Source organism: Belonocnema kinseyi, chromosome 1, assembly GCF_010883055.1.
Source record: "Belonocnema kinseyi isolate 2016_QV_RU_SX_M_011 chromosome 1, B_treatae_v1, whole genome shotgun sequence".
Classification (NCBI taxonomy): Eukaryota; Metazoa; Arthropoda; class Insecta; order Hymenoptera; family Cynipidae; genus Belonocnema; species Belonocnema kinseyi.
This window is the reverse complement of record NC_046657.1, coordinates 95,770,360-95,791,178: the sequence shown is the minus strand read 5'-3', so window position 1 is coordinate 95,791,178 and position 20,819 is coordinate 95,770,360. Positions and strand designations below refer to the sequence as shown.

At 28.1% G+C, this 20,819-nt stretch overlaps 1 protein-coding gene and 1 long non-coding RNA gene across 3 annotated transcripts in view; both read left to right on the top strand.

The window, feature by feature from the left end:
* Nucleotides 1-5,076, top strand: part of LOC117172079 — a 56,471-nt gene extending 51,395 nt beyond the window's left edge. Inside the window, exons 2-3 of the long non-coding RNA XR_004466963.1 lie at nt 2,919-4,338; nt 4,649-5,076. This is a non-coding gene — a long non-coding RNA (uncharacterized LOC117172079). The remainder of the gene's footprint in view (nt 1-2,918; nt 4,339-4,648) is intronic.
* LOC117171957 (phosphatidylinositol-glycan biosynthesis class X protein) overlaps nt 1-18,743 on the top strand; it is a 132,190-nt gene extending 113,447 nt beyond the window's left edge. The window contains exons 1-4 of one of the 2 annotated variants that reach the window (XM_033359686.1): nt 8,788-8,969; nt 9,056-9,185; nt 14,110-14,406; nt 18,466-18,743. In XM_033359686.1, the coding sequence (XP_033215577.1) occupies nt 8,836-8,969; nt 9,056-9,185; nt 14,110-14,406; nt 18,466-18,633 (729 nt within the window). In that variant the 5' untranslated portion in view covers nt 8,788-8,835 and the 3' untranslated portion in view covers nt 18,634-18,743. Of the gene's footprint in view, nt 1-8,787; nt 8,970-9,055; nt 9,186-14,109; nt 14,407-18,465 lie in introns of those variants that run through there. The other variant, XM_033359760.1, reaches the window with a different exon arrangement.
* The last annotated feature ends 2,076 nt before the right edge of the window (nt 18,744-20,819 follow it).

Genomic DNA, 20,819 nt, shown 5'->3' with positions numbered 1-20,819 from the left:
AACCTGTGTGGCAAGAAATGTATGAACAACGAGGCTCAAAGAAAGGCGTAGCAGGATGTCGGGAGAACCTGCTCATCGATAGATGTGTCTGCAAAGATGCAGTATTCTACCAGCGTGACCTATCGATGGCCTAGATTGATTATCGAAAAGCTTCCGATTCGACCTCCCATAGACTTATCATCTGTCTTTTGGAAATCTTAAAGATTCATCCGCAAATAGTTGGGTGCATAGAGAGATTGATGCCGCTTTGGAAAACCAGATTTACTATCTCATCTGGAAAAAATCGTGTGACAACTAACAAGGTCACGTTTCAGAGAGGTGTCTTTCAGGGCGACACCATGAGCCCACTCCTCTTTTGCCTTACATTATTGCCACTATCTCTAGCACTTCGCCATTCCGACGGGTACTTCTGCGGCAAAACTGCATATCGAAAGTACAAGGTCACTCATGTATTTTACATGGACGATCTTAAGATCTATGCTAAAAACAGAGAACAACTGCATCTAGCTCTGGGGATTGTCGAACGATATACTAAGGAAATTGGAATGGAATTTGGGTTAGACAAATGCGCCAAGGTTTATTTGAAGCGAGGACAACTTAATGGCATCCCTGAAGATCCTGAGCAAGTTGATAGAAGCGCGATACGACACCTTTGCGCTGGAGAGACTTATACATGCCTGGGTGTGCCACAGAGCCGCATTCAGGATGTGACATCTATAAAGGTTACTCTCCGAAGCAGATACAAAGGTCTCATCCGATAGCTTTGGTCTTCCGAACTGTCAACGAGGAACAAAGTATCTGCAACGAACATGCTTGCCATCCCGGTACTACTCTATTCATTTGGAGTAGTTCCATGGACGAAGAACGAGCTCAGATCCCTTGATATCGGGACAAGAAAGGTTATGCACATGAACAAAAGCATGCATCTTAAGTCTTCCGTTCCGCGACTGTACATCTCACGCCGTCAAGGGGGTCGCGGAATAATGAGTCTTGAATGTCTTCACAACAAGATTCTTCTAGATACAGCACATAGAGTTGCAAATGGAAGAGACCCTCTTCTTAAAATGGTCAGGAATCACGAGGAAGTGGGCAAAGGAGCATTTCTGTACAAAGCAGCGGAGGAGGCTGCTGAAACACTTGGACTTGACTTCAGTATTAGGGGTGAGCAAAATGCATCAAATCTTATCTATCTCAAGTACTCACTCCTGAAAGCCCGGATTAAGAAAGCACAAGAGAAAAACTTTCGTGAACAGCTCCTCGATAAGAGGATGCACGGTATCTTCCACAGAAATGTGAAGGATCAGTCAATGTCTTGTGAGCTAACGTTTGCTTTCCTTAAATCATCCGGATTGAAGTCTCGTACGGAGGGTTTCTTCTTTGCATGCCAAGACGGTGTCATTTCCACCTTAACATACCGTCGCCACATTTTGAGCCAAGCCATTCCCGATGATAGCTGCAGGGCGTGCCATGCACACCCCGAGCATTTAGCTCACATACTATCTAGTTGTCCAACTCACGCGGGATCGACCTACATTCAAAGGCACAATGTGGCACTAAGAGTGCTTTATTACCATATCTGTCACTCTTACGGCATTAACCTTAATATCGCTTCTCTAAATACTCCTAGGGAAATTGAGTCAATTGTCGAGAATGGGAAGTGCCGCATATACTGGAACTTTATATTCTCGACAATTGTTCCTGTTGCTCACTCGAGGCCTGACATGGTTTTTCGTGAGTTCGAGAAGCGAACCATGTTCGTTATCGAATTTTCGGCACCAGCTGATAAAAACATCATAGCCAAGGAGAATGAAAAGAAAGAGAGGTATCGAGACCTTATAAGGGAGTTGCAACGATTGTACCCGAAATATTCTGTTAAAATAATCGTCCTTATCATCGGCGCTCTTGGAGGTGCCAAGCTTTCACTTGCTAATGGCCTAAAAAGCATCCCTGTGTGTCAACAATATGCTAAAACACTTGCGGGAAAATGCAGAAGGCGGTTGTCCTTGGGTCGCTCCGTGTTCCTAGGGCGCACGAGGCTTTTGCTGGATCGTCGTATTGATTCCTTTACAGACTGTAACTACCAATCTCACGGTCGAGAGACGTGGTTGTGGCTGAAATTTTACCGCGATTTCGCTGGGAGCGGGTGCAATTTTCCAGATTATCAGATTACATTACAAAATACTCAACCGTTTCTCGGAGTAAAACAGATGTCATTGCGGTTTTTTAATTGTTTTTTGGGATATATATGAATGACTTATAAATACCTGAAATATGTCAATCAAAAGTTTAGCTTATTACAAAAATATTACTAACAAATTTTAAGCAGTTTAATGAAGTATTTATTTTTCTTTTAGGTGTTTCACAATTGGCACAATAAGTTTTAAATAGTCCGGGTTTATGAAACAGTATATTCAGTGTTCCATGTTCCACGTACGTTCATTTGTCCATGTGGTCCCTAATTACGAGACAGCCATTCGTGATAATATTTTTTAGTGAATTTGCTGTAAATAATTGTTAACTTTTTAGAAAAAAAGCAAGTTTAATAAAATATATGTCGATATAAGTGTATACTCAGTAGGCACAAAACTATGAAAATTCCAAGAACGTCCTTAGGACGCTCCTTGGACGTCCTATGTCAGGCCAATCTCGGTACATCTCTCGTACTGACATTAGACGTTTTAAAAACATCCCTAGGATGACCAAAAGACTTCTTATAAAACACGTCTTAGGGATGTCCCAAAGACGTCTTTAGGACATTCTTAATTTTTTTCCCCACTAAGTATTTCAATAAATCTGCCTTTCAGTAAGTACTTAAATTTGAAAATCACATTAAAACTAAAAATTAACCTCAAGAATTTTGAAGATTAAATAATAAATAATAGTTTTATGTCAATTAAATTAATCATTATTTATTTCAGGTAAGATTTTTCATGTCATAAATATGGGTACGACTAAGAAAAAAACAAAAGTGAATAACTGAAGCAGAAAAAATAAAAATAAATCTGTAAATCTATATGACAGTAGCTCTAAGGCTCCAAAGAAGGCTGCAGTTTTAGTTAGTACTTCCAAAAAGGTGTTTAAAAAAACCTATACGAATAAATTATTTGGCTGATGATGTAGTCAATGCTTTGAAAGCTTTTGATACAGGTCTTTCATTGAGAAAATCTGCTGCTGTCTACGGAGTGCCCATATCTACGCTTTCCAGAAAAAAGCAACCCTGAAACATCAAAACGAAAAAATGGACCTGCAACAGTTTTTTCTCAAACTGAAGAACAAAAAATAGCCGACTTGATACTTTTTAGAGCTCAGCGTGGTTCACCAGTTACAAAAAGAGAGTTATTAGATTCTATTCAGCAATATGTGAAACTATCAAAGAAAGAGACTCCGTTTATTGATGACCGACCAAATATTCATTGGTATGAGGGCTTTAGACAGCGATATCCTCAGTTGTCAAGCAGGAAACCACAACATTTAACCCTGAGTAGAACAGCAGTCACATGTGATGACCTAAAAGATTGGTTCGACGAACAAAAAAAGTATTTAACTCAAAAAATGTAATAAATTGTCCTCCTGAGAGAATTTTTAATTGTGACGAGACATATGTAATTTTATGTCCTCCATCAGAGAAAGTTCTACTAGGTCAAGAATCTCATAGTTACGAATTGCCCCGTAGGTTGGGGCATTGGTCTTTCAGATAATGACTGGATGACTTCTGAGTCATTCTATGAATATATAACAAATATATTCTATCCATGGTCAGTTAACCAAGAGACTCAGTTTCCAATTGTTTTATTCTTGGATAATCATTCATCCCACATTACTTTGCCTCTAGTCTCATTCTGTCGAGAAAAAGGTATCGAGTTGATTGGCCTCGTTCCTAACTCAACCCACATAATGCAACCACTCGATATTAGCTTTTTTCAACCGTTTAAAGAAACGTGGAAGAAAGCGGTACCAAGATGAAAAATTCAAAGGGTATTGTGCGAATAAAGAAGGAAGACTTCCCGTCAGTTCTCAAGCTTGCTTTGGATAGTATGAAAGAAGAAAAAAACGCTGTTATCAATGGATTCAAAACTGCAGGATTGTATCCATTCGACCCTGCTGCCATTGATTATGATTTGTTCAATAAAAGGAAGAAAAGTAAAACAGCTGTTGCTGAACAGAAAATGCAAGATGAATTTACAGAAGGCAAACAAAAACATTGATTAACTTTTGAAAACAATCTTTCAAAGGATCTTCTGAAAGACTTTAGGAGTGCTTGGTTAAATAAGACATGGCCTAAAGATCTACAAATGAGAGGCTTGTTCGAATACTGGCTTGATATCAGTGGAAGACCTGGTAAAAACATTGATGACACTTTATTTTAATTACTATTTTTACGGTATACGTCTGAAATTCTTACGAATAATTTTTTTTTAATTAATAATTTTTTTTATACTTATATTTGCATAGATGTTTATATTGATATTTTTATTTATAACATTTTTTGCTATAATTTCGCACATAAGTTTTCATACAAAAAATTAACCAACTGTCGGTTATTGGCAAAGGAAATGACTCTACAACTGCTCATAGAAGTTAGTAAAATAACATTTAACAATTATTGTAGAACAACATGTACATTAATAATATTTGTGATATTTTTCAGAAGTTAATACTGATTCTGGGAATCCTCTTGACAACGCTTTTACACTTCCAACAAATTATTTACCAAAGGAAAAAAGAATAAAAGTAGAATCGTCAGGTAAACCACAATTATCTTCTGTTGGGGCATCCGATCAATGGATGCAATACCATATAAAAAAGAAGATAAACGAAAATTAAAAGAAGGGAAATTACAACAACAAAAAAGTTACAAGAAAAGAAGAAAATTTTAGCTGAAGAAAAGAAAAAACTGCAAGATAAAATGAGAGAAATGCAGAAGAAGATTAAAGAAGAAAAAAAATAGTACAAGTTATAAATTTTAAATATATGTTGTCTTCAGTGATTATTTATCCAAAGATTTGAAACTGTTCTTGTCATGCTGTTTAATATGTCAGTGTTTATTTATTGTTGGTTGATTCTTTTAATCCCTAAATATTACTGTTTAAATACTTGTTAATAATATTAAATAACTTTTTACACTATTAATAAATTAATTACTTAATAAAAATGTTAAGAGTCAAAATGTTTCAGTTTATTTTGTGTTCCATAATTTGGGACATACTTTATGAAACACCCGGACATGTTGCTTTATACTGTTCCATAAATGCGGCCATGATTAGTAATCTCTTTTTTATTCAATTTATTCATATTTTTAGCTGAAACAAACTTTATAATTTTCTTTTACTTCAGCAGACGTCATGTAAATAATTAGCATGAAAAAATTCCATTTTTAAGCTTAACTTTCTTTTAAATAGTAAACAATATATATCTGCCATTCATAAGGTGTTCCATAATATGGCCCTTTATCTTACCGAAATAAATTCAAATGCGAATTTTCTAGTTTGAATATTTCTCTCTGAAAATTCGTACAATAAAATAAATATGATTTGAAAATGGTGAAAAAATTGTTTATAATAAATACTTGAAACTGAAAGAAATGAAAATATTTTTTTATTCATGTTTTTATATAGAACTTTTAAAATCAGTGTGACCCTTTGACCGGGAAGGTAGAAATTTTTTGTAAAAGACAAGAAATATGTCGGTAAATCTATTTTTTGAGTGGGAATTTAAAAAATTTTGAAAAAAAATCCATGCAGTTACTTAAAATAAAGCGTGAATTTACAGTGTAAGGAATTTTAGAATGCAGGTTTGGAAGACTTGAAAGAATTAATAATTCACAGCCTTCGCGTATAAATAATTTAAAAATACTTCCTTTCGAAAGACGATTCTAATCTGATGCTCGAAATGAAATAATGTACATGCAGATTTTAATCTTCAAAATTGAGCTGTTTCAATGAGAAAACGTTAGTATTTAAAGAACTTTAAACGTCTAATTTAAAGTTCATGAACTATTTGTAATGAAAATAATGTCAAATTAATAGAATTATAATTAAACGCTTTATTTCATTTTCAAATACTATTCAAATGTTGTTTCAGTATAAAATATTTAATTTTTAACTCTATTAATAATTTTGCGATGGAAGAAAATAGCAGTTTGATAAATTTAAGCGACATTTGGTTGTTCATATAAAATGAATGATTATAAATCAAATATTCAAAATGAAACAACTCGAAACTGAATTGTTTGAAATAAAGTTTTGAATCGTTGGAGTTTCACCAAATTAAATTTTGGAGTCAGCATTGTATTGTATTATATGTTCATTCATTAAAAACCATTGAAGAATTAATAATTTATAGTCACAACAATTTATTATTCGTTTCAATTTGATTGTTATTAATGTTTCTGATTTTAAATTCCTTAACATTTCTTCTATGTAGACAACCCTGAAAATTTCTAAATAAATTAACCAAGTACATTCCAAGTAGGATTTGCACCGACTGTCACTTTTACAGTTTTCAAAACATGTTTTCAATGGATTTTCTCCTGGTATATGAGACATTTCTTTTGTGGGCAGTTTTTTAACTTCCAATTGTTCGAAATAGTTTTTTTTTCGTCAATGTTTACTAATCCCACATACGTTTTAGTGAAAAATTGTCCTGAACTCACACGGAACAATTACTGAAAATTTAACGCAGAATCCGAATTTCAACAAGTTAAGTGCCCATATTGCTGGTGTACATTTTAACGAAAATATGCTAGAAACGTTTAAATGCCAGCTAAGTATTATGGCGACAATGAATAATAATTATTATTATTTTGCTATTTCATAAAACAGTTCTTGTTAATTTTCATTTGATTAGATCCCATTCTGATTAATGCATCGCAATTTCCAATAATTATTCGCTCGATTTGGAACGGACCAGAATATTGTCTATCGAACTTATGAGCAGATGGGTGTTCTAAGAGCCTAACAAAATCTCCCTTTAAAATTGTGGACATTTTACTTTTGATCATAATAGCTTTTTGAGTATTCTTTCGCTGCCTTCAGATTTTTTTCATACGTTTTTTAACGTCACCCAGTTTTTCGAACAGATCTAGCACATATTTAACAAAAGTGGAAGGGGGTTTACTTTCAGAAAAACTATAGTTGCTCAATTAATTTATTTACCATAGACGAGAGTATGGGGAGCAGATTTTGTAGGCTCATGCACAGATGAATTATATGAAAATATGGCATACCGTAATATTCGATGACTGCTTTCAAAAGAGCCCAAAAATTAAGAGTTTGAATTAATCTTTTCGATTTTAAAAATCTTACAAAAAGTTTTCATTACTCACCTCATAAAATTGCTTGATCGGTTTGGATTACCCTTGGACATCCATCGGAAAATTTGGAAAAATTATATTGAATCGTTCAAATGAATTTATTTCCTCTAATAAATCTTGACAAAGGCCCGACAATATCAATTTGAACTTTATCAATAGGTACGTTGGTAGACTGTAATTTCTATTGGCATTTTTGTTTTGACTCATTTTCTTTCTTGACAGTTTCGGTAAATCTTAATCAAATTTTGAATATCTGTTTTTATATTTTTCCAATAAAATTTACTTCTAATTCATTAAATTCATTAAATTTATTAACTTGTCCGTTTTTAGTTCAAAATTCGTCCCTTTTGGTTAAAAATTAATCTTGATGCTTCATAATTTTTTTTTTTTAATATTTCTCGGTTGAAAATTTACCTATGAAAAATTCAACTATGTGTTTGAAAATCACTTCGTTTTTGAAAATTGTTCTTCTTGTTTGCAAATTCATTTATTTTAATTACAAATTAATTTCTTTGGTTGGAAAAACTACTTTGTAAAAAATATATTTTTTTAAATTAATTTTTTGGTTGAAAACTCGACTTTTTCGTAGAAAATTAATCCTTTTGTTTAAAAATTCACCTTTTTGGTTAATAATTTAAGTATCTAGTTAAAACCTCCTTTTTCTTTTTAAAAATAATTTTTTTGACTTCAAAGAGAAATATTTCTTTTTTGGTTACAAATTTCTTTTTCAGTTGAAAATTTATTTATTTTCATTAAAATTTATCTTATTGAAATTCTTTTTTTTTAATTTAATTTTTGAAATTTAAAGTTAAGTATTTATTTAAAACTCGTCTTTAATTCAAGTGTATTTTATTTAATATTGAAATCTTTTTAGGTAGGAATATCAACTATTCAATTTTTCGTTGAAAATTCAGCTTTTTTTGTCAAATAGTTATACTACTTTGTTGAAAAGTAATTGTTTGGATGAAGGTTGATTACTTTAATTGAAAATTCATATATATGGCTAAAATGCAACTTTTCTATGGAAAAATTCGCTTTTTTTGTTGAAAATTAATTTTTTTAACATGATATATAAGTATTATTCCACTTTTGGTTCAAAATGTTTCCTTTTTTAGTTAAAAATTCACTATTTCTGTTGCAAATTGAACTATATTGTTGATAATTCAATTTTTTATTAGTTGAAAATTCTACAACATATGTGTTAATAAAACAAAGAATGTTATCAAAACACGTACTTCGAATTTTTTTAGCATACAATAATGTTATGTTTGTAAAATTCAGGACTACAAAATAAAGATGGACCAGTAATCAGAATATTACATTTTTGCTCTTGTAACTGAACTATAAAATTTTATTAATAATTTGTATAAAAAAAAACGTTATTTTTGATTTATTAAATTTAAATTTTCGCAGAATTCAGACTCGAACAGATCGCGCACTCTGGTGAGTCCTATGTTTTGTAAACAGCTTTTTAGAAAATGTAAACACTCTACACATGTTTAAAATACTTTTTATACTTCAAAATGATTTTCATGAAAGTGCCTCTCAGATTCGAAAAAACCATCGTTTTTGCATTACTTTTTTTCTCCTATATGGCATTTGCAAACAGCATAAACGCCGACGTAATTCTTCGTGTGGACGGAAATGGATTTCACAGGTTGTAGTTAGGTTATGTTTCACCTTTTCAATGCGTTCTACAGTTCTTCAATGTGTTCCAATTTAATGTTTGTTTTTATTTTTTAGAACGCTCAATTACATTGTGCATCTAGAAAACTTTGAAAGAGAGAATTGTCATGTGGCCTTGTATTTTGAATTTCAACCCGCATTGCACGTGAATATAGATGAAATTGCTGATCTTTTGAGAAAAGGAGAGGTAATAACAATTATTTAGTGACATTAAGCAATTAAATTATCATTTTATTTCTTACTGCACAATATATTTCTTACATGAAGAATATTTTTTTTTATAATTGACTATTTAAAATGTAGATATTTGAAATTTATTTCAATTTAATATAGACCATGAACAATTTTACTTTCCTAATTTGAAAATCCGCGCACGTAAATAGGCACAACATTTTTATTGAATAAATTAAACAATTGAATGTTGCAATTGTTTTCAAAATTCACAATAAAATTTCAAGATCAAAACTTTCAGAATTGAAAAATTTATTTAAGAACGAATTGAAATCTATTTTCTCATAAACCATTTGATGCGCCGAAATATTAAATAATGCAAGAATAAGTTTTAATTATTTGGGTAAATATATGTAATTAATAATTAAATAAAAATTATTTTTAATGCAATTTTATAAATTTGAAAATAAACTAGGATTACATACCCTATTATTCAAAAATAGGGTATGTAATACAACTAAAAGTGTCTCGAAAATTTATTTATTACAATTAACATTTATTACATTTGAAATTTAAAAATGAACGCTGCTAAATTTAATTCTTTCATGCAGATGGTGATTTTAAAGAATTTTAATTTAAGAATTTATTTATTTAAGAATTTTAAAGACGTTCACAGAATATCTATGAATTCCATGTAATTTTGAGAGCTTTTAAAGATAGAAAGCGTTTTAATGCGTTTTAAACTATTTCAGGGTATATAATAATACTCTTAAAAGGTTTTAATAATGGATTTCAAAGAAATTTTTGGAATTACTTATTATTTGAAAAGATTCTAGGAATTTTCGTAGTGTTTCAAACTATTTCAAGAGATTTTCTCAGCACTTGAAAAGAGATTGCAAGTAACTTTAAAACGTTTTAAATTATTTCATGGATTTTCAGAGAGGCCGCTGGACCGCGAAAAACCGGAAAATGAAAGTGAATTTATTTTTTCACCGGGATTTTACAAATTTGTAGAAAAAAAATCTGTCCAACCTTGATTTCAACAGTTTTTAAAATAATTAGTTAGATTTTTATCTTTTTCAATTATGATCTTATTAATTTAGAATGCGTAATTCGAAAATCTTTCACTTTGAACATTTGTCATTGTATGTTTTTAATTTTGAAGCGTACATTTTAATTTAAAGAAATTAAAAATTAATTTTTAAAGACTTAAACATTTGAAAATTAAAAGCGTTTAAATCGAACATTTTGAATGAAAAAATGTTGAGTTGGTCAACTGTGAATATAAATTAGTTATTTTTAAAATTGGATGTATTTTTAATTTTTTAAAGTGAATAATAATGGATTTTACAAGGCGATTCGGAATCAGTTCACAATTTGAGAATTTTAAATAGTAATTATAGATTTGATATTCAAAACTAAACTTTGAACGCTACACATTTAATTGTTTTATTTAAACAAATTTAATTTGTAAGCCAAATTGTTAAATTTTTATTTATAAGTAACAATTGAGCACCTATTATTCTTAGGGAAAATCCCAGTATAAATTGCAGAGATATTTATAATTTTTTAAAAATTCAAAATTAATTTACGATGTGAAATCATTTTTACAAAATTATCAAAAATGATGGTGGACAATTTTAAGGAAAATTTTTTAATTTGGCAGAATTAACAAAAAATTGAAGAACAATTTTAGGAAAAATCCAAATCATTTTAAAAGATGTTTAGAAATCTTGAAAATTTTTTAAATAATAATTTAAGATTTGAAAAAATGTAAAATAGCATGTAGATCTTTCAAGATTTTAAAATAAAATTTTGAAGAATATTTAAGATTTTTAAACTATTTAAAATAAAAACAATTTAACTCTTAATTGAGGAAGTGTTCACTTTATAACAAAAAAATTTAATTGTTCTATTTTTAAAGCTTCTTACTTAAAATTGCTAAAAACAATATAATATAAACTGAATCTGAATCTTTGAACTCTATAATTTGTCAAAGTTAAAAAAGTCTTATTTGGCACTTTAACTGCATTTAATTTAAAGACGTTCAATGTGTAAAGTTTAAAATTCAATTTGAGTGGTTTAATTTTCAGCTGAGTTTTTATTACTTCAAATTACACCAATTTTAGATTTAGGGTTCGATTTGTTTAATCTTATTGACCGTGGCAAATGTTTGCGAACCGGGAAATGACCGGGAATTTTTCTCTTTGAGTAAAACGGCCACCCTGGATTTTCTAAGGGGGTTCAAGAATCTTTTTTAATCTCATAGTCTATAAAAGATACTAAGGATTGTCAAAATATTTGAAGGTATTTCACAAGATTTCTTAAATTATTTGTAAAGATTTCGAGGGGTTTCACAGCATTTCAAATGATTTATCAATATTTCATTCATCACAGAGTGTCACCTATTCACGTTTTTTCATTTGAAAAAGTACAATTTTATTCAAAATTACAACTTGCACACCAAACACAGTTTCTATTACACTTTCCTAATCGACGAAACTTGAACCAAATAATCGAATTTTCAAACATTCAAAAATTAAACTAAAAAATATGACTTTTCTAACAAATGAAGATTTTTACACCAAAAGGATTGATTTTCTATCCAAAAATATAAGTGTTTGACAAATCAGTTGAAATTTTGATTTAACAAATTACTTTTTAAGAAAATAGTTGAATTTGTATTAATTATAAAATAAAAATATAATTTTTTTCAAAAAAAAATAATTATCTTTCAATCAAACTGGATCAATTTTTAACCAAAGAAGATGACTTAAAAAAAACAGTTAAATTTTCAACCAAATAGAAGAATTTTTAACCAAGAGATGAACTTTTAACCAAAAGGTGATATTTTTTTAGCAAGTAGTTGAATTTTCCACCCAATAACACGATTTTTAAAGTAAAAGAGAATTTTAAATCCAAAAAGTATCAATATTCGACAAAAAATATGAATACTTTTATAAAATATAAAAAATATAGTTTTTTGTTTTTTTGTTTGTTTTGTTTTTGATAGAAAGAACTAACTTTCAATCGAAATAGATTTTTTGAACCAAGAGGTTAATTTTAAACAAAAAAGGTGACTTTTTAAGAACCTAGTTCAATTTTCAATGGAATAAATAAACTTTCCAACAATTTGTAAAATTTTGAACTAAACACCAAAAATATAATAGTAGACTTCTCAATAAAAATTATTAACTTTCAAATATAAAAGGTGAATTTTCAACAACTAAAAAAAATTCTACCAAAAGATAAATTTCTAACAAAAAAATATGAATTTTCTAGAAAAGTATAAATTTTCGACCAAAAACGATGACTTTTTCAAAAAAATCGTTGAATTTTCACATAAAGTATTTAAAAAAAAGAGATTATTTATTAAACAAAAATACAATAATAGACTTCAAATAAAAAGAATTAATTTTCTATCAAAAAAGATGAATTAAATTAAAAATTCGTTTTGTTGTAAACAAGTTTTTTTAATCTACAAATTAAAATATTTTGTTAAAAAAGTCAACTTATTAATTGTAAATTATCTTTTTTGTTGTTATTTCATGTTCTTGTTTTTAAAATGAAATTGTTTCATAGAGAATTAGGCTTTTCGGCTTGAAAATTCAACAAATTGGTATAAAATTAAACTGTTTTGTAGAAAATTCGTTTTTGTTTTTATTAAAAATTCATTCTCAATGAAAATTTATCTACTCCATTTTTGGTTAAAAATTCAATATTTTGGTTAAAACATTATGTTTTTTTTGTTGATAATTCGTCTTTTTTTGTTGAAAATTTACTTTTTTTGTCAAAATCTAATCATGTTGAAAATATATACTGTTTGGTCAAATCTAACTGTTTTTTTTTTATTTTTTAAGTTTTGTAGTGGAAATATCTACTAGAAAATTTATTAATAAACATTACTCTTTTTTGTTGAAAATTAAACAATTTGCTTAACATTATTTCTCATTCTTGACTGCAAATTTTTTCTTGGCAGAAAATTCACTTTTTGGTAGAAATTTCATCCCTTTTTGGTTAAAAATGCAACTTCTTAGTTGAAGATTTATCTATTTTGGTTGAGGATTAAACTATTTTGTTTAAAATTAAAAAATATGGTATAAAATTCAACTTTTTGTAGATAATTCGTTTTTATCGTTGTTTTTTTTTTATTGAAAATTAATTTTTCTCAGTAGAAATTCATCTGCTTAATTTTTTGGTTAAAAATTGAACTTTTATGTTTTAAAAATACAGACTATTCATCTTTTTTGTTTGAAAAATCAACAGTTTGGTAACGGATTTAACAATGTTCTAAACAATTAAATGGTTTTGTAAAAAAATAGTTTTTACTTTTTTTTATTGAAAAATAGTTCTGAGTGGAAATGTAAATACTCCATTTTCCGGGTGGCCGTTTTAATCAAAGAAAAAAAATTCTGGGCATCTCTCGGTTTACAACGAATTACAACTTGTTTGTCTTATTTAGCATTTTTTTATCACCTATTTGTCACCTATTTTAGAAAAAAATGTCACCTATTCACCTTTTTTGACGACAATAGGTACTGTGATTACTGATATTTTATAAAGAAATTTATGGATTTTCAAAGAAAATTATAGGATTACATGAGCTTTTAAAAGATTTAAAGGAATTTTATGAAATTTTGAAAGGTTCCAAGGGTTTCAACAGATTTTCAAAAATTATCAAATCCTCAATCAATACTAAGCCATTTTCCCATATATTGCCTTATATAAAGTGTTAGAATTTAATGTAAGTAAAGTGCCTAATTAATTAAAGATATGTATTTTTGACTAATTTTAACACTTTTCAATGCTTTTCAGTACTTAAAATATGGAAATATGCAATAACCCCGCGCATAGCGCGCACGTTTTTTGGCTTACAAATTTACAAAATCACGACGTACATTCGCTGCATTTTTGTATGAAAAAAGGCAATAATTTTTCAGATCACGTCGTGCTCAGAAGGAGAATTTGACGTTGAACTTTTTGCCGAAAAAGCAGGATCACAAAATGTTACTGTTTGCTCTCCACTGATTGGTTCTGAAGTTACTTTGAATTTACCAATCCATCAACGTTACCATGCAGCCCGGGAAGGTGGAGGCTACGTTGAACTTAGAATCCCAAAACCAAAACTTCTTCTTGGTTGTGATGAGAGAATCAAAGAAAATAGAATTTCGAAGCTGAAATTCTGTTCCCCATGTTTTGATCTCGCTGAAAAATGGCGGGAAGTCCCTTACAATCTGGTGAGCAATTTTTCCTGTTACTGTCATTAGCATGAGCAATTGTTTGTTTATAAATTCTGTATCAAAGAATTATTATCATGCAAATACAATTAAAAATTATTATTCATAATCACGTTGTTTTACAAACAATTGTTTCTATTATTAAGTATAATTTTCTGTGAACAATGCCAGTACAAAAACCTGTTTCCAAACTATTTTTAATTTCTTCATATAAATGACTTGACAATTAGTTGCCCACAATTACTACAGAAAGAATCTATATTACAAATTTTTGCAAACAGTAAGTCTTTTTAAGAATTTCTATTGGTACACATGTTTTGTAATTATTTTCTGTTACAAAAAATTGTGTACAATTACTTCTATTAGCATTTCTTCTCAAACAATTCTGAATAAGAATGAATACTTGCAAATATTTTCTATTGTTAACAGTTATAAGAAAACAAAAGGGATTTATCAAAAATAAATTTCGCGATTGTTTATAAACAACTGGTATTTAGTGCTTGCACAAAGTATATTATAAAAATAAATTACATCATAATTAATAAAATGTTAATTAAAAAAAGAATTACTTATTACAATATTTTATTAATCATTATTATTATGAACAACATTCTGTAAACAATTATTGTAAATTCTAAGATTACAATTGCAATTGCAGACCTCACAGATCGACCCCTATGCACCCTATTGTACCATTTATTCAGTTCAAGTCCCTAAGTCCCCTATTTTCAATATTTGGTCCCTAAAATACCCTATTTACAGCCCAAAATGTAACTTTAACGATATTTATAATAAGAAAAAAACTTCCAATAGAGTCTTTTATTTCTGTAAGAAATAACTAAAAAATAATCAGGGTTCTTACACAGTCACTATCGGTCACTTTTTTTTGTAAAATCACTTTTTTAAAGTGAAAATATCACATTCGTCACTTTTCTATCAGTAAATTATCTCATGGGTTAATTACTATTCAATTTAGGTCTATACCTATTTCTGAATGTCTTGAATTCTTTAACAAAATTTAAGGGTATTTTTAAAGAGTCTGAGAAATGTTCACTAGGTTTCAATAATTTTAAGGGATTTGAAAGATTTTAGGGTATTTTCGACCCATTAAGTCCCAAAACGAAGAAATTTCTCTCTTACGTTTCAGCTTGAATAATTTTATTAAAAAAGGCAAAGAATTTATTGTAAAATACTCTTTTCTATTATTTTCGGGTATGCTCTAAACGATGCAATGGTTTAAAAAACGGAAAATATTGATTTTCAATTAATAATTAACAAAAAAAAATCCTTTTTTTCAATCATAAAATAGAGGGGAAAGGAATTTTTTACTTTCGAAAATATGTACAAAAGTGCAAGAAATGTCTAAACTTTTCAAATCCGTTGAGTTTTTTTAGCTATGATTTTTTAAAAGAAAATGGTGACTAAAAAACGGAAACCAAAAATTTTAAATTTCGTTTTATCGATATTTTTGGTGATTTTTTTCGTTCAAATCATATAAATATTTAATTATTTCAACAAAAAGGTATTTTAATAGTTAATTTTTAAAGAAAATAAAAATATTTAACGTTAAATAGGTAAAATCATGATATTAAGATTATAAAAAATCATTTTATTGCCATTTTACGTCATTTTCACACCAATATTCAATGCAGTGAATGAAATATCTTTTTTTCCAACGATTGAGTGATTTATTGATATTATTTTTATAAAATTAAAAGTTTATGTTTACTGATATACAATTTTACATGACTCTGCTGTGCAACACTGAAGTTGAAGCATAATAATTGAAGTACAGTGGTACCGCGGTTATATGCTCTCTCACTTATATCTTCTCGTGCTTATATCTCTGCATAACTCTTATTTATTACCGCTTAGAATCTACCATCTCGCCATATCACCTTTGACCGTAAGAAAAATTCCTTCCCCCTCTATTTTTTGATTAAAAAAAAATAAACCTTTTTTTTTTAAATTTGTTAATTATTAATTTAAAATCAATATTTTTTGGGTTTTAAACCATTAAATCGTTTATAGCATATCCGAAAATAGTAGAAAAGAGTATTTTACAATAAATTAATTGTCTTTTTAAAAAAACTATTCAAGCTCACACGTAAAAGAGAAATTTCTTCGTTTTGGAACTTAATGGGATAAAACTTCTAATGCATTTTCCAGAGCTTTTAATTGGAAATATTTGAGGAAATTTCAAAAGATTTGAAGGAATTATTAATTAATTTCATTCATTTGAAGGGATTTCAAAGCTTTTATGAGTTTAAATGTTTTATGGTATTCTAAAATATTTCAAATGATTTTAGTCATTTTGAGGGATTTTAAAGCTCTCAAAATATTTTAATACATTTCCAGGAAATACCACAAAGAATTTCACGGTATTTTATAATATTTTATTGGATTTTAAAGAATTTATTCACGAGAAGTGAGATATTTTGTAAGATTTCAAAGAATTTGAAATATTTTAGAAAATCTTCAAAGATTCCAAGGAATTTTCTAAATTATTACATTTATTTCAAGGGATTTCACAGAGTTTTGAATATCTTAAGATAAAACATTTTTTATATGATTTCCGAAGATTTCAATTACAGTAAGGGTTTTTAATGCTCTCAATGGATTTCAATAAATTTTCCAGGATTTCAGAAAATATCGCCATGTTCCATTGAATTTCGCCAGATTTTGTAGGCTTTCAAAGATTTAAAGAAATTTGAAATTAGTTTTTGGAATTCAGCTCGCATTCTTATTAATTTATCTTGAATTCTTGTTAATTCTTTGAAATTATTTTGAATTTGTTTAACTCACTCGAATTCTTCTAAATTTACTTAATTCATTGGATTTTTTTTACTTCTTTAAAGTTTTTGCTTAATTGATCCTGAGAATCTGTTCATAAAATGATCAACGGATTTTCTTTTCTTATTTTCATAAATAACTTTTTTCATAAAATTTTCATAAAATATTTTCCGCGTTATTTAAAATTTTATTTTTAAATATGGGTGAAATATATTGATATCAGCACTTTTTAATATTTAAAATATTTAAGACACTTTAAAATATTTTAAGACATTTTAAAAGATTTCCCGAAATTCTTTGTTTCAGTATTTTGAAGGAATTTCAAATATTTTGCAATATTTTAGGGAATTTAAAAATATTCCAAGGTATTTTCAAAAGATTCAATCAATTTCAAGGAATTTTAAAGGATTTTAATCATTTTGATAGCTTGTATTTTTCTGTATTTTAAAGAATTACTCAAAAGAAGTGAGGAATTTCGTAGGGTTTTAAAGATTTCAAGAGAATGTTAGATATTTTTTGCAATTCATTTGGAACTCGCCCTAAATTCTTAGTAATTCATCCTGGATTCTTTTAAATTCTTTTAAATTTACTCAATTTTACTCAATTCAATGGATTAAAAAAAAGTTTTTGTTTGCTTCATCTTGAAGTTTTTAAAATTTACCTAAAATTCTTAGGCATTTCATCAAATTCTTCTAATTTTTCTCTCAAATTTTTCTGAAATCAATAGATTTATTTCGATTTTAAAAATATTCTCCAATTCATTTAAATTCTGTTGTTGTCATGAGTAATTTTTTAGGTTAGAAATTAGTAGAGTGTTAAATATTTAAATATATTTTTTTTAACTCATTCTGAATTCTTAATAATTTACCCTGGAATCTATTTAATTCTTTGGAATTTTCTTGAATTTTTTAATTCACAAAAGTTCTTTAAAATTTACTCAATTCTACTTAATTTAAGGGATTCAAACCAAATTTAACAGTTTTTATTTACCTAATCCTGAAGCCTTTTAACCTTCCCTCGGATTCTTAGACATTCAATTAAATTCTTGTAAATTCCCTCAATTTTTTAAGCTCATTTCAAATTTTGTGATTTCAATGAATTTTCTTCATATTTTAAAATTAATAACAATTTTGCATGAACAATTGTTTGGAAAAAATTAGTATTCTTATAATGTTTTGTAATGAGTTACTATTTGCAAGCTATTTTTTGCACCATAAAAAGAAACGGTAGTTTTTTGGTAATTGGCTTCTTGAAAAATGGTTTCAGAATCCAGAAGCAGAGGATTACATTTGGTATGTTCCTGTAGGAGACACTTTGATGTTGCCCATAGTAACATGGGTCACAAATATCGTCGTTACCTGTGGCACACTTTACATCCTTTGGATTCTTTACAAAGTTAATGTTTTAGATGAAAGACACATTAAGCAGAGTTAAAATCTAAGTCATAAAGTAAATCTAAAGGTGATGTACATAAAATAATCAAGATAAAAACTAAAATTTATCTATTCATAGGAATGACGAAATAATTTATACAAAATTTTCGAACAAAAATGATATATTATTATTTAGATTGTCTACCTTACCTGGTAAACCTGAAATTTTCAGAAAATTTGTATATACCTGGAAAAAGCTGAAAATGTCAGGGAATTTGTGTTTTAAGTCAGAAAATTTTTTTGAGCTTGCTTTTTTTTTTTAATTGCGATATACAATTCAATAACAATGATTTCTTATTTGTAAAATTATCTTTATATTCAATTTATTTCTGTATTTTCCTAATTTATTAAAAATTAGTTTTTTAAAAATTAATTTTATAATCAGAAAATGTATTTTCTTATGAATTTGTTCTTTTCGGTAGAAAATTAATCTTCTTGGTTAAGAATGGATCTTTTTACTTGAAATTTCAACAGTTTGTTTAACAATTTTTCTCTCATGATTGCAAATCTTTCTTAATTGAAAATTCAGCTCATGTTGAAAACTCGTATTTTTCTGGTTGAATTCAACTGTTTTTTATTAATAATTAAATTCGTTTTTAGTTGAAATATCAAATACTAAATTTTTCGTTCAGAATTCATATTTTTTGGAAATTAAATTTAGTTGCTTGGTTGAAAGGTATATTCTTTCGTTAAATATTCAATTTTATTGTTAAAGGGTCAGCAGTTTAATTGGAAATAGATCTCTATTTGAAAATTTAGTTATTTTGTTGAAAATTCGTTTTTCCTTTGGCTGAAAATAATTTTTTTAATATCAATGACATTGTAATTGAAATTAATCTTTTTCTATTGGGAATGGTTAAACTGACATGCGCTACCTGGTCAAAAAATCCGAACTAGAAAGAATAGGCACGGTTTTAAAGATGCATTTTAATTTCCGCATAAAAATGTTTATTATGGCATCATTCAGTTTGAAATGCGCCTTCCCAAAATCGTCCACCTTAACAGATTTTAATTGTTTAATGTACATTTTATTTTAAAGAATTTTATAATGTAGTTTTAAAGACTTAAGCCATTAAAAATTAGAAGTGTTAGAAATCGAAGATTTTTGATAAAAAAGCATTTTTAGCGGATCAACTGCGAATACAAATTAATAATGATTTAACAAAATAAATTGTTCTTCAAGATTTAAAAAGTGAATAATAATTAATTTTACAAGATGATTTAAAATCAGTTCACAATTTTAGAATTTCCAGTTTCTAACATTAAAAATGATGTAAACTATTTCAATTGGAAAGTCTTATTAGTTAAACAAATGTAAAGATTATATCTTTCCGATGACTTTTTTCTATAATGCCTTGCAAATGCCCTGCAAATAATTATTAATTACTTAAACAATTAAGATTTTGGCTATTTTCAACGAACAGCCCAAATTTGTGTATAGAATTAACCAAGAATATCTCCGATTATTTTTTCTGTGATACTATGAAAAGTCCTTCTGATGATCCTTTTTTATGTCGCTTTTTAAATTCACCCGAATCGATAACAATTTAAATAATTTTCAGACAAAAATTTAGAGTTTGGCTATCTTTAAACAAATAGACTAAATTTGTCTACAGAATCAACTAAGAATATCATTCCGAAAACTTTTTTGTATGATGCTTCAATCTTTTCTACGATAATTTACAAATAATAATAATTAATAATTATTTTAACAATGTTCATAAACATAATCAGAGTTTGGCTGTTTTTCAAGGAATAGGCACAATTTGTTTACGGAGTGAACTAACAATGTCTTTCCGATGACTCTTCCCTATGTTGCTTTGTAAATTTACAAAAAATTATTAATTATTTGAACAATTTCCATAAAGAAATTCACTTTTTGGCCATTTGTCAACGGATAGGCTACATTTGTTTACAGAATTAACTAAGAGTATCTTTCCGATTACTTTTTTCTCTAATGCTTTGTAAATTCTCAAGTATTATCAATTATTTAACTATTTTTAAACTAATAGGCTCTGTTTGTTCACGAATTCAACTAAGAATGTTTTTTCGATGCTAATTTCCTACGATACTTTGAAAATTTATAAGAATTACACAGGCCCACAAAAAAAAACAAAAGTGTCTGTGCAATTGACCAGACCTATATATTCTTATGTATTTTTCGACGCTGAATCCGAATTTGCAATA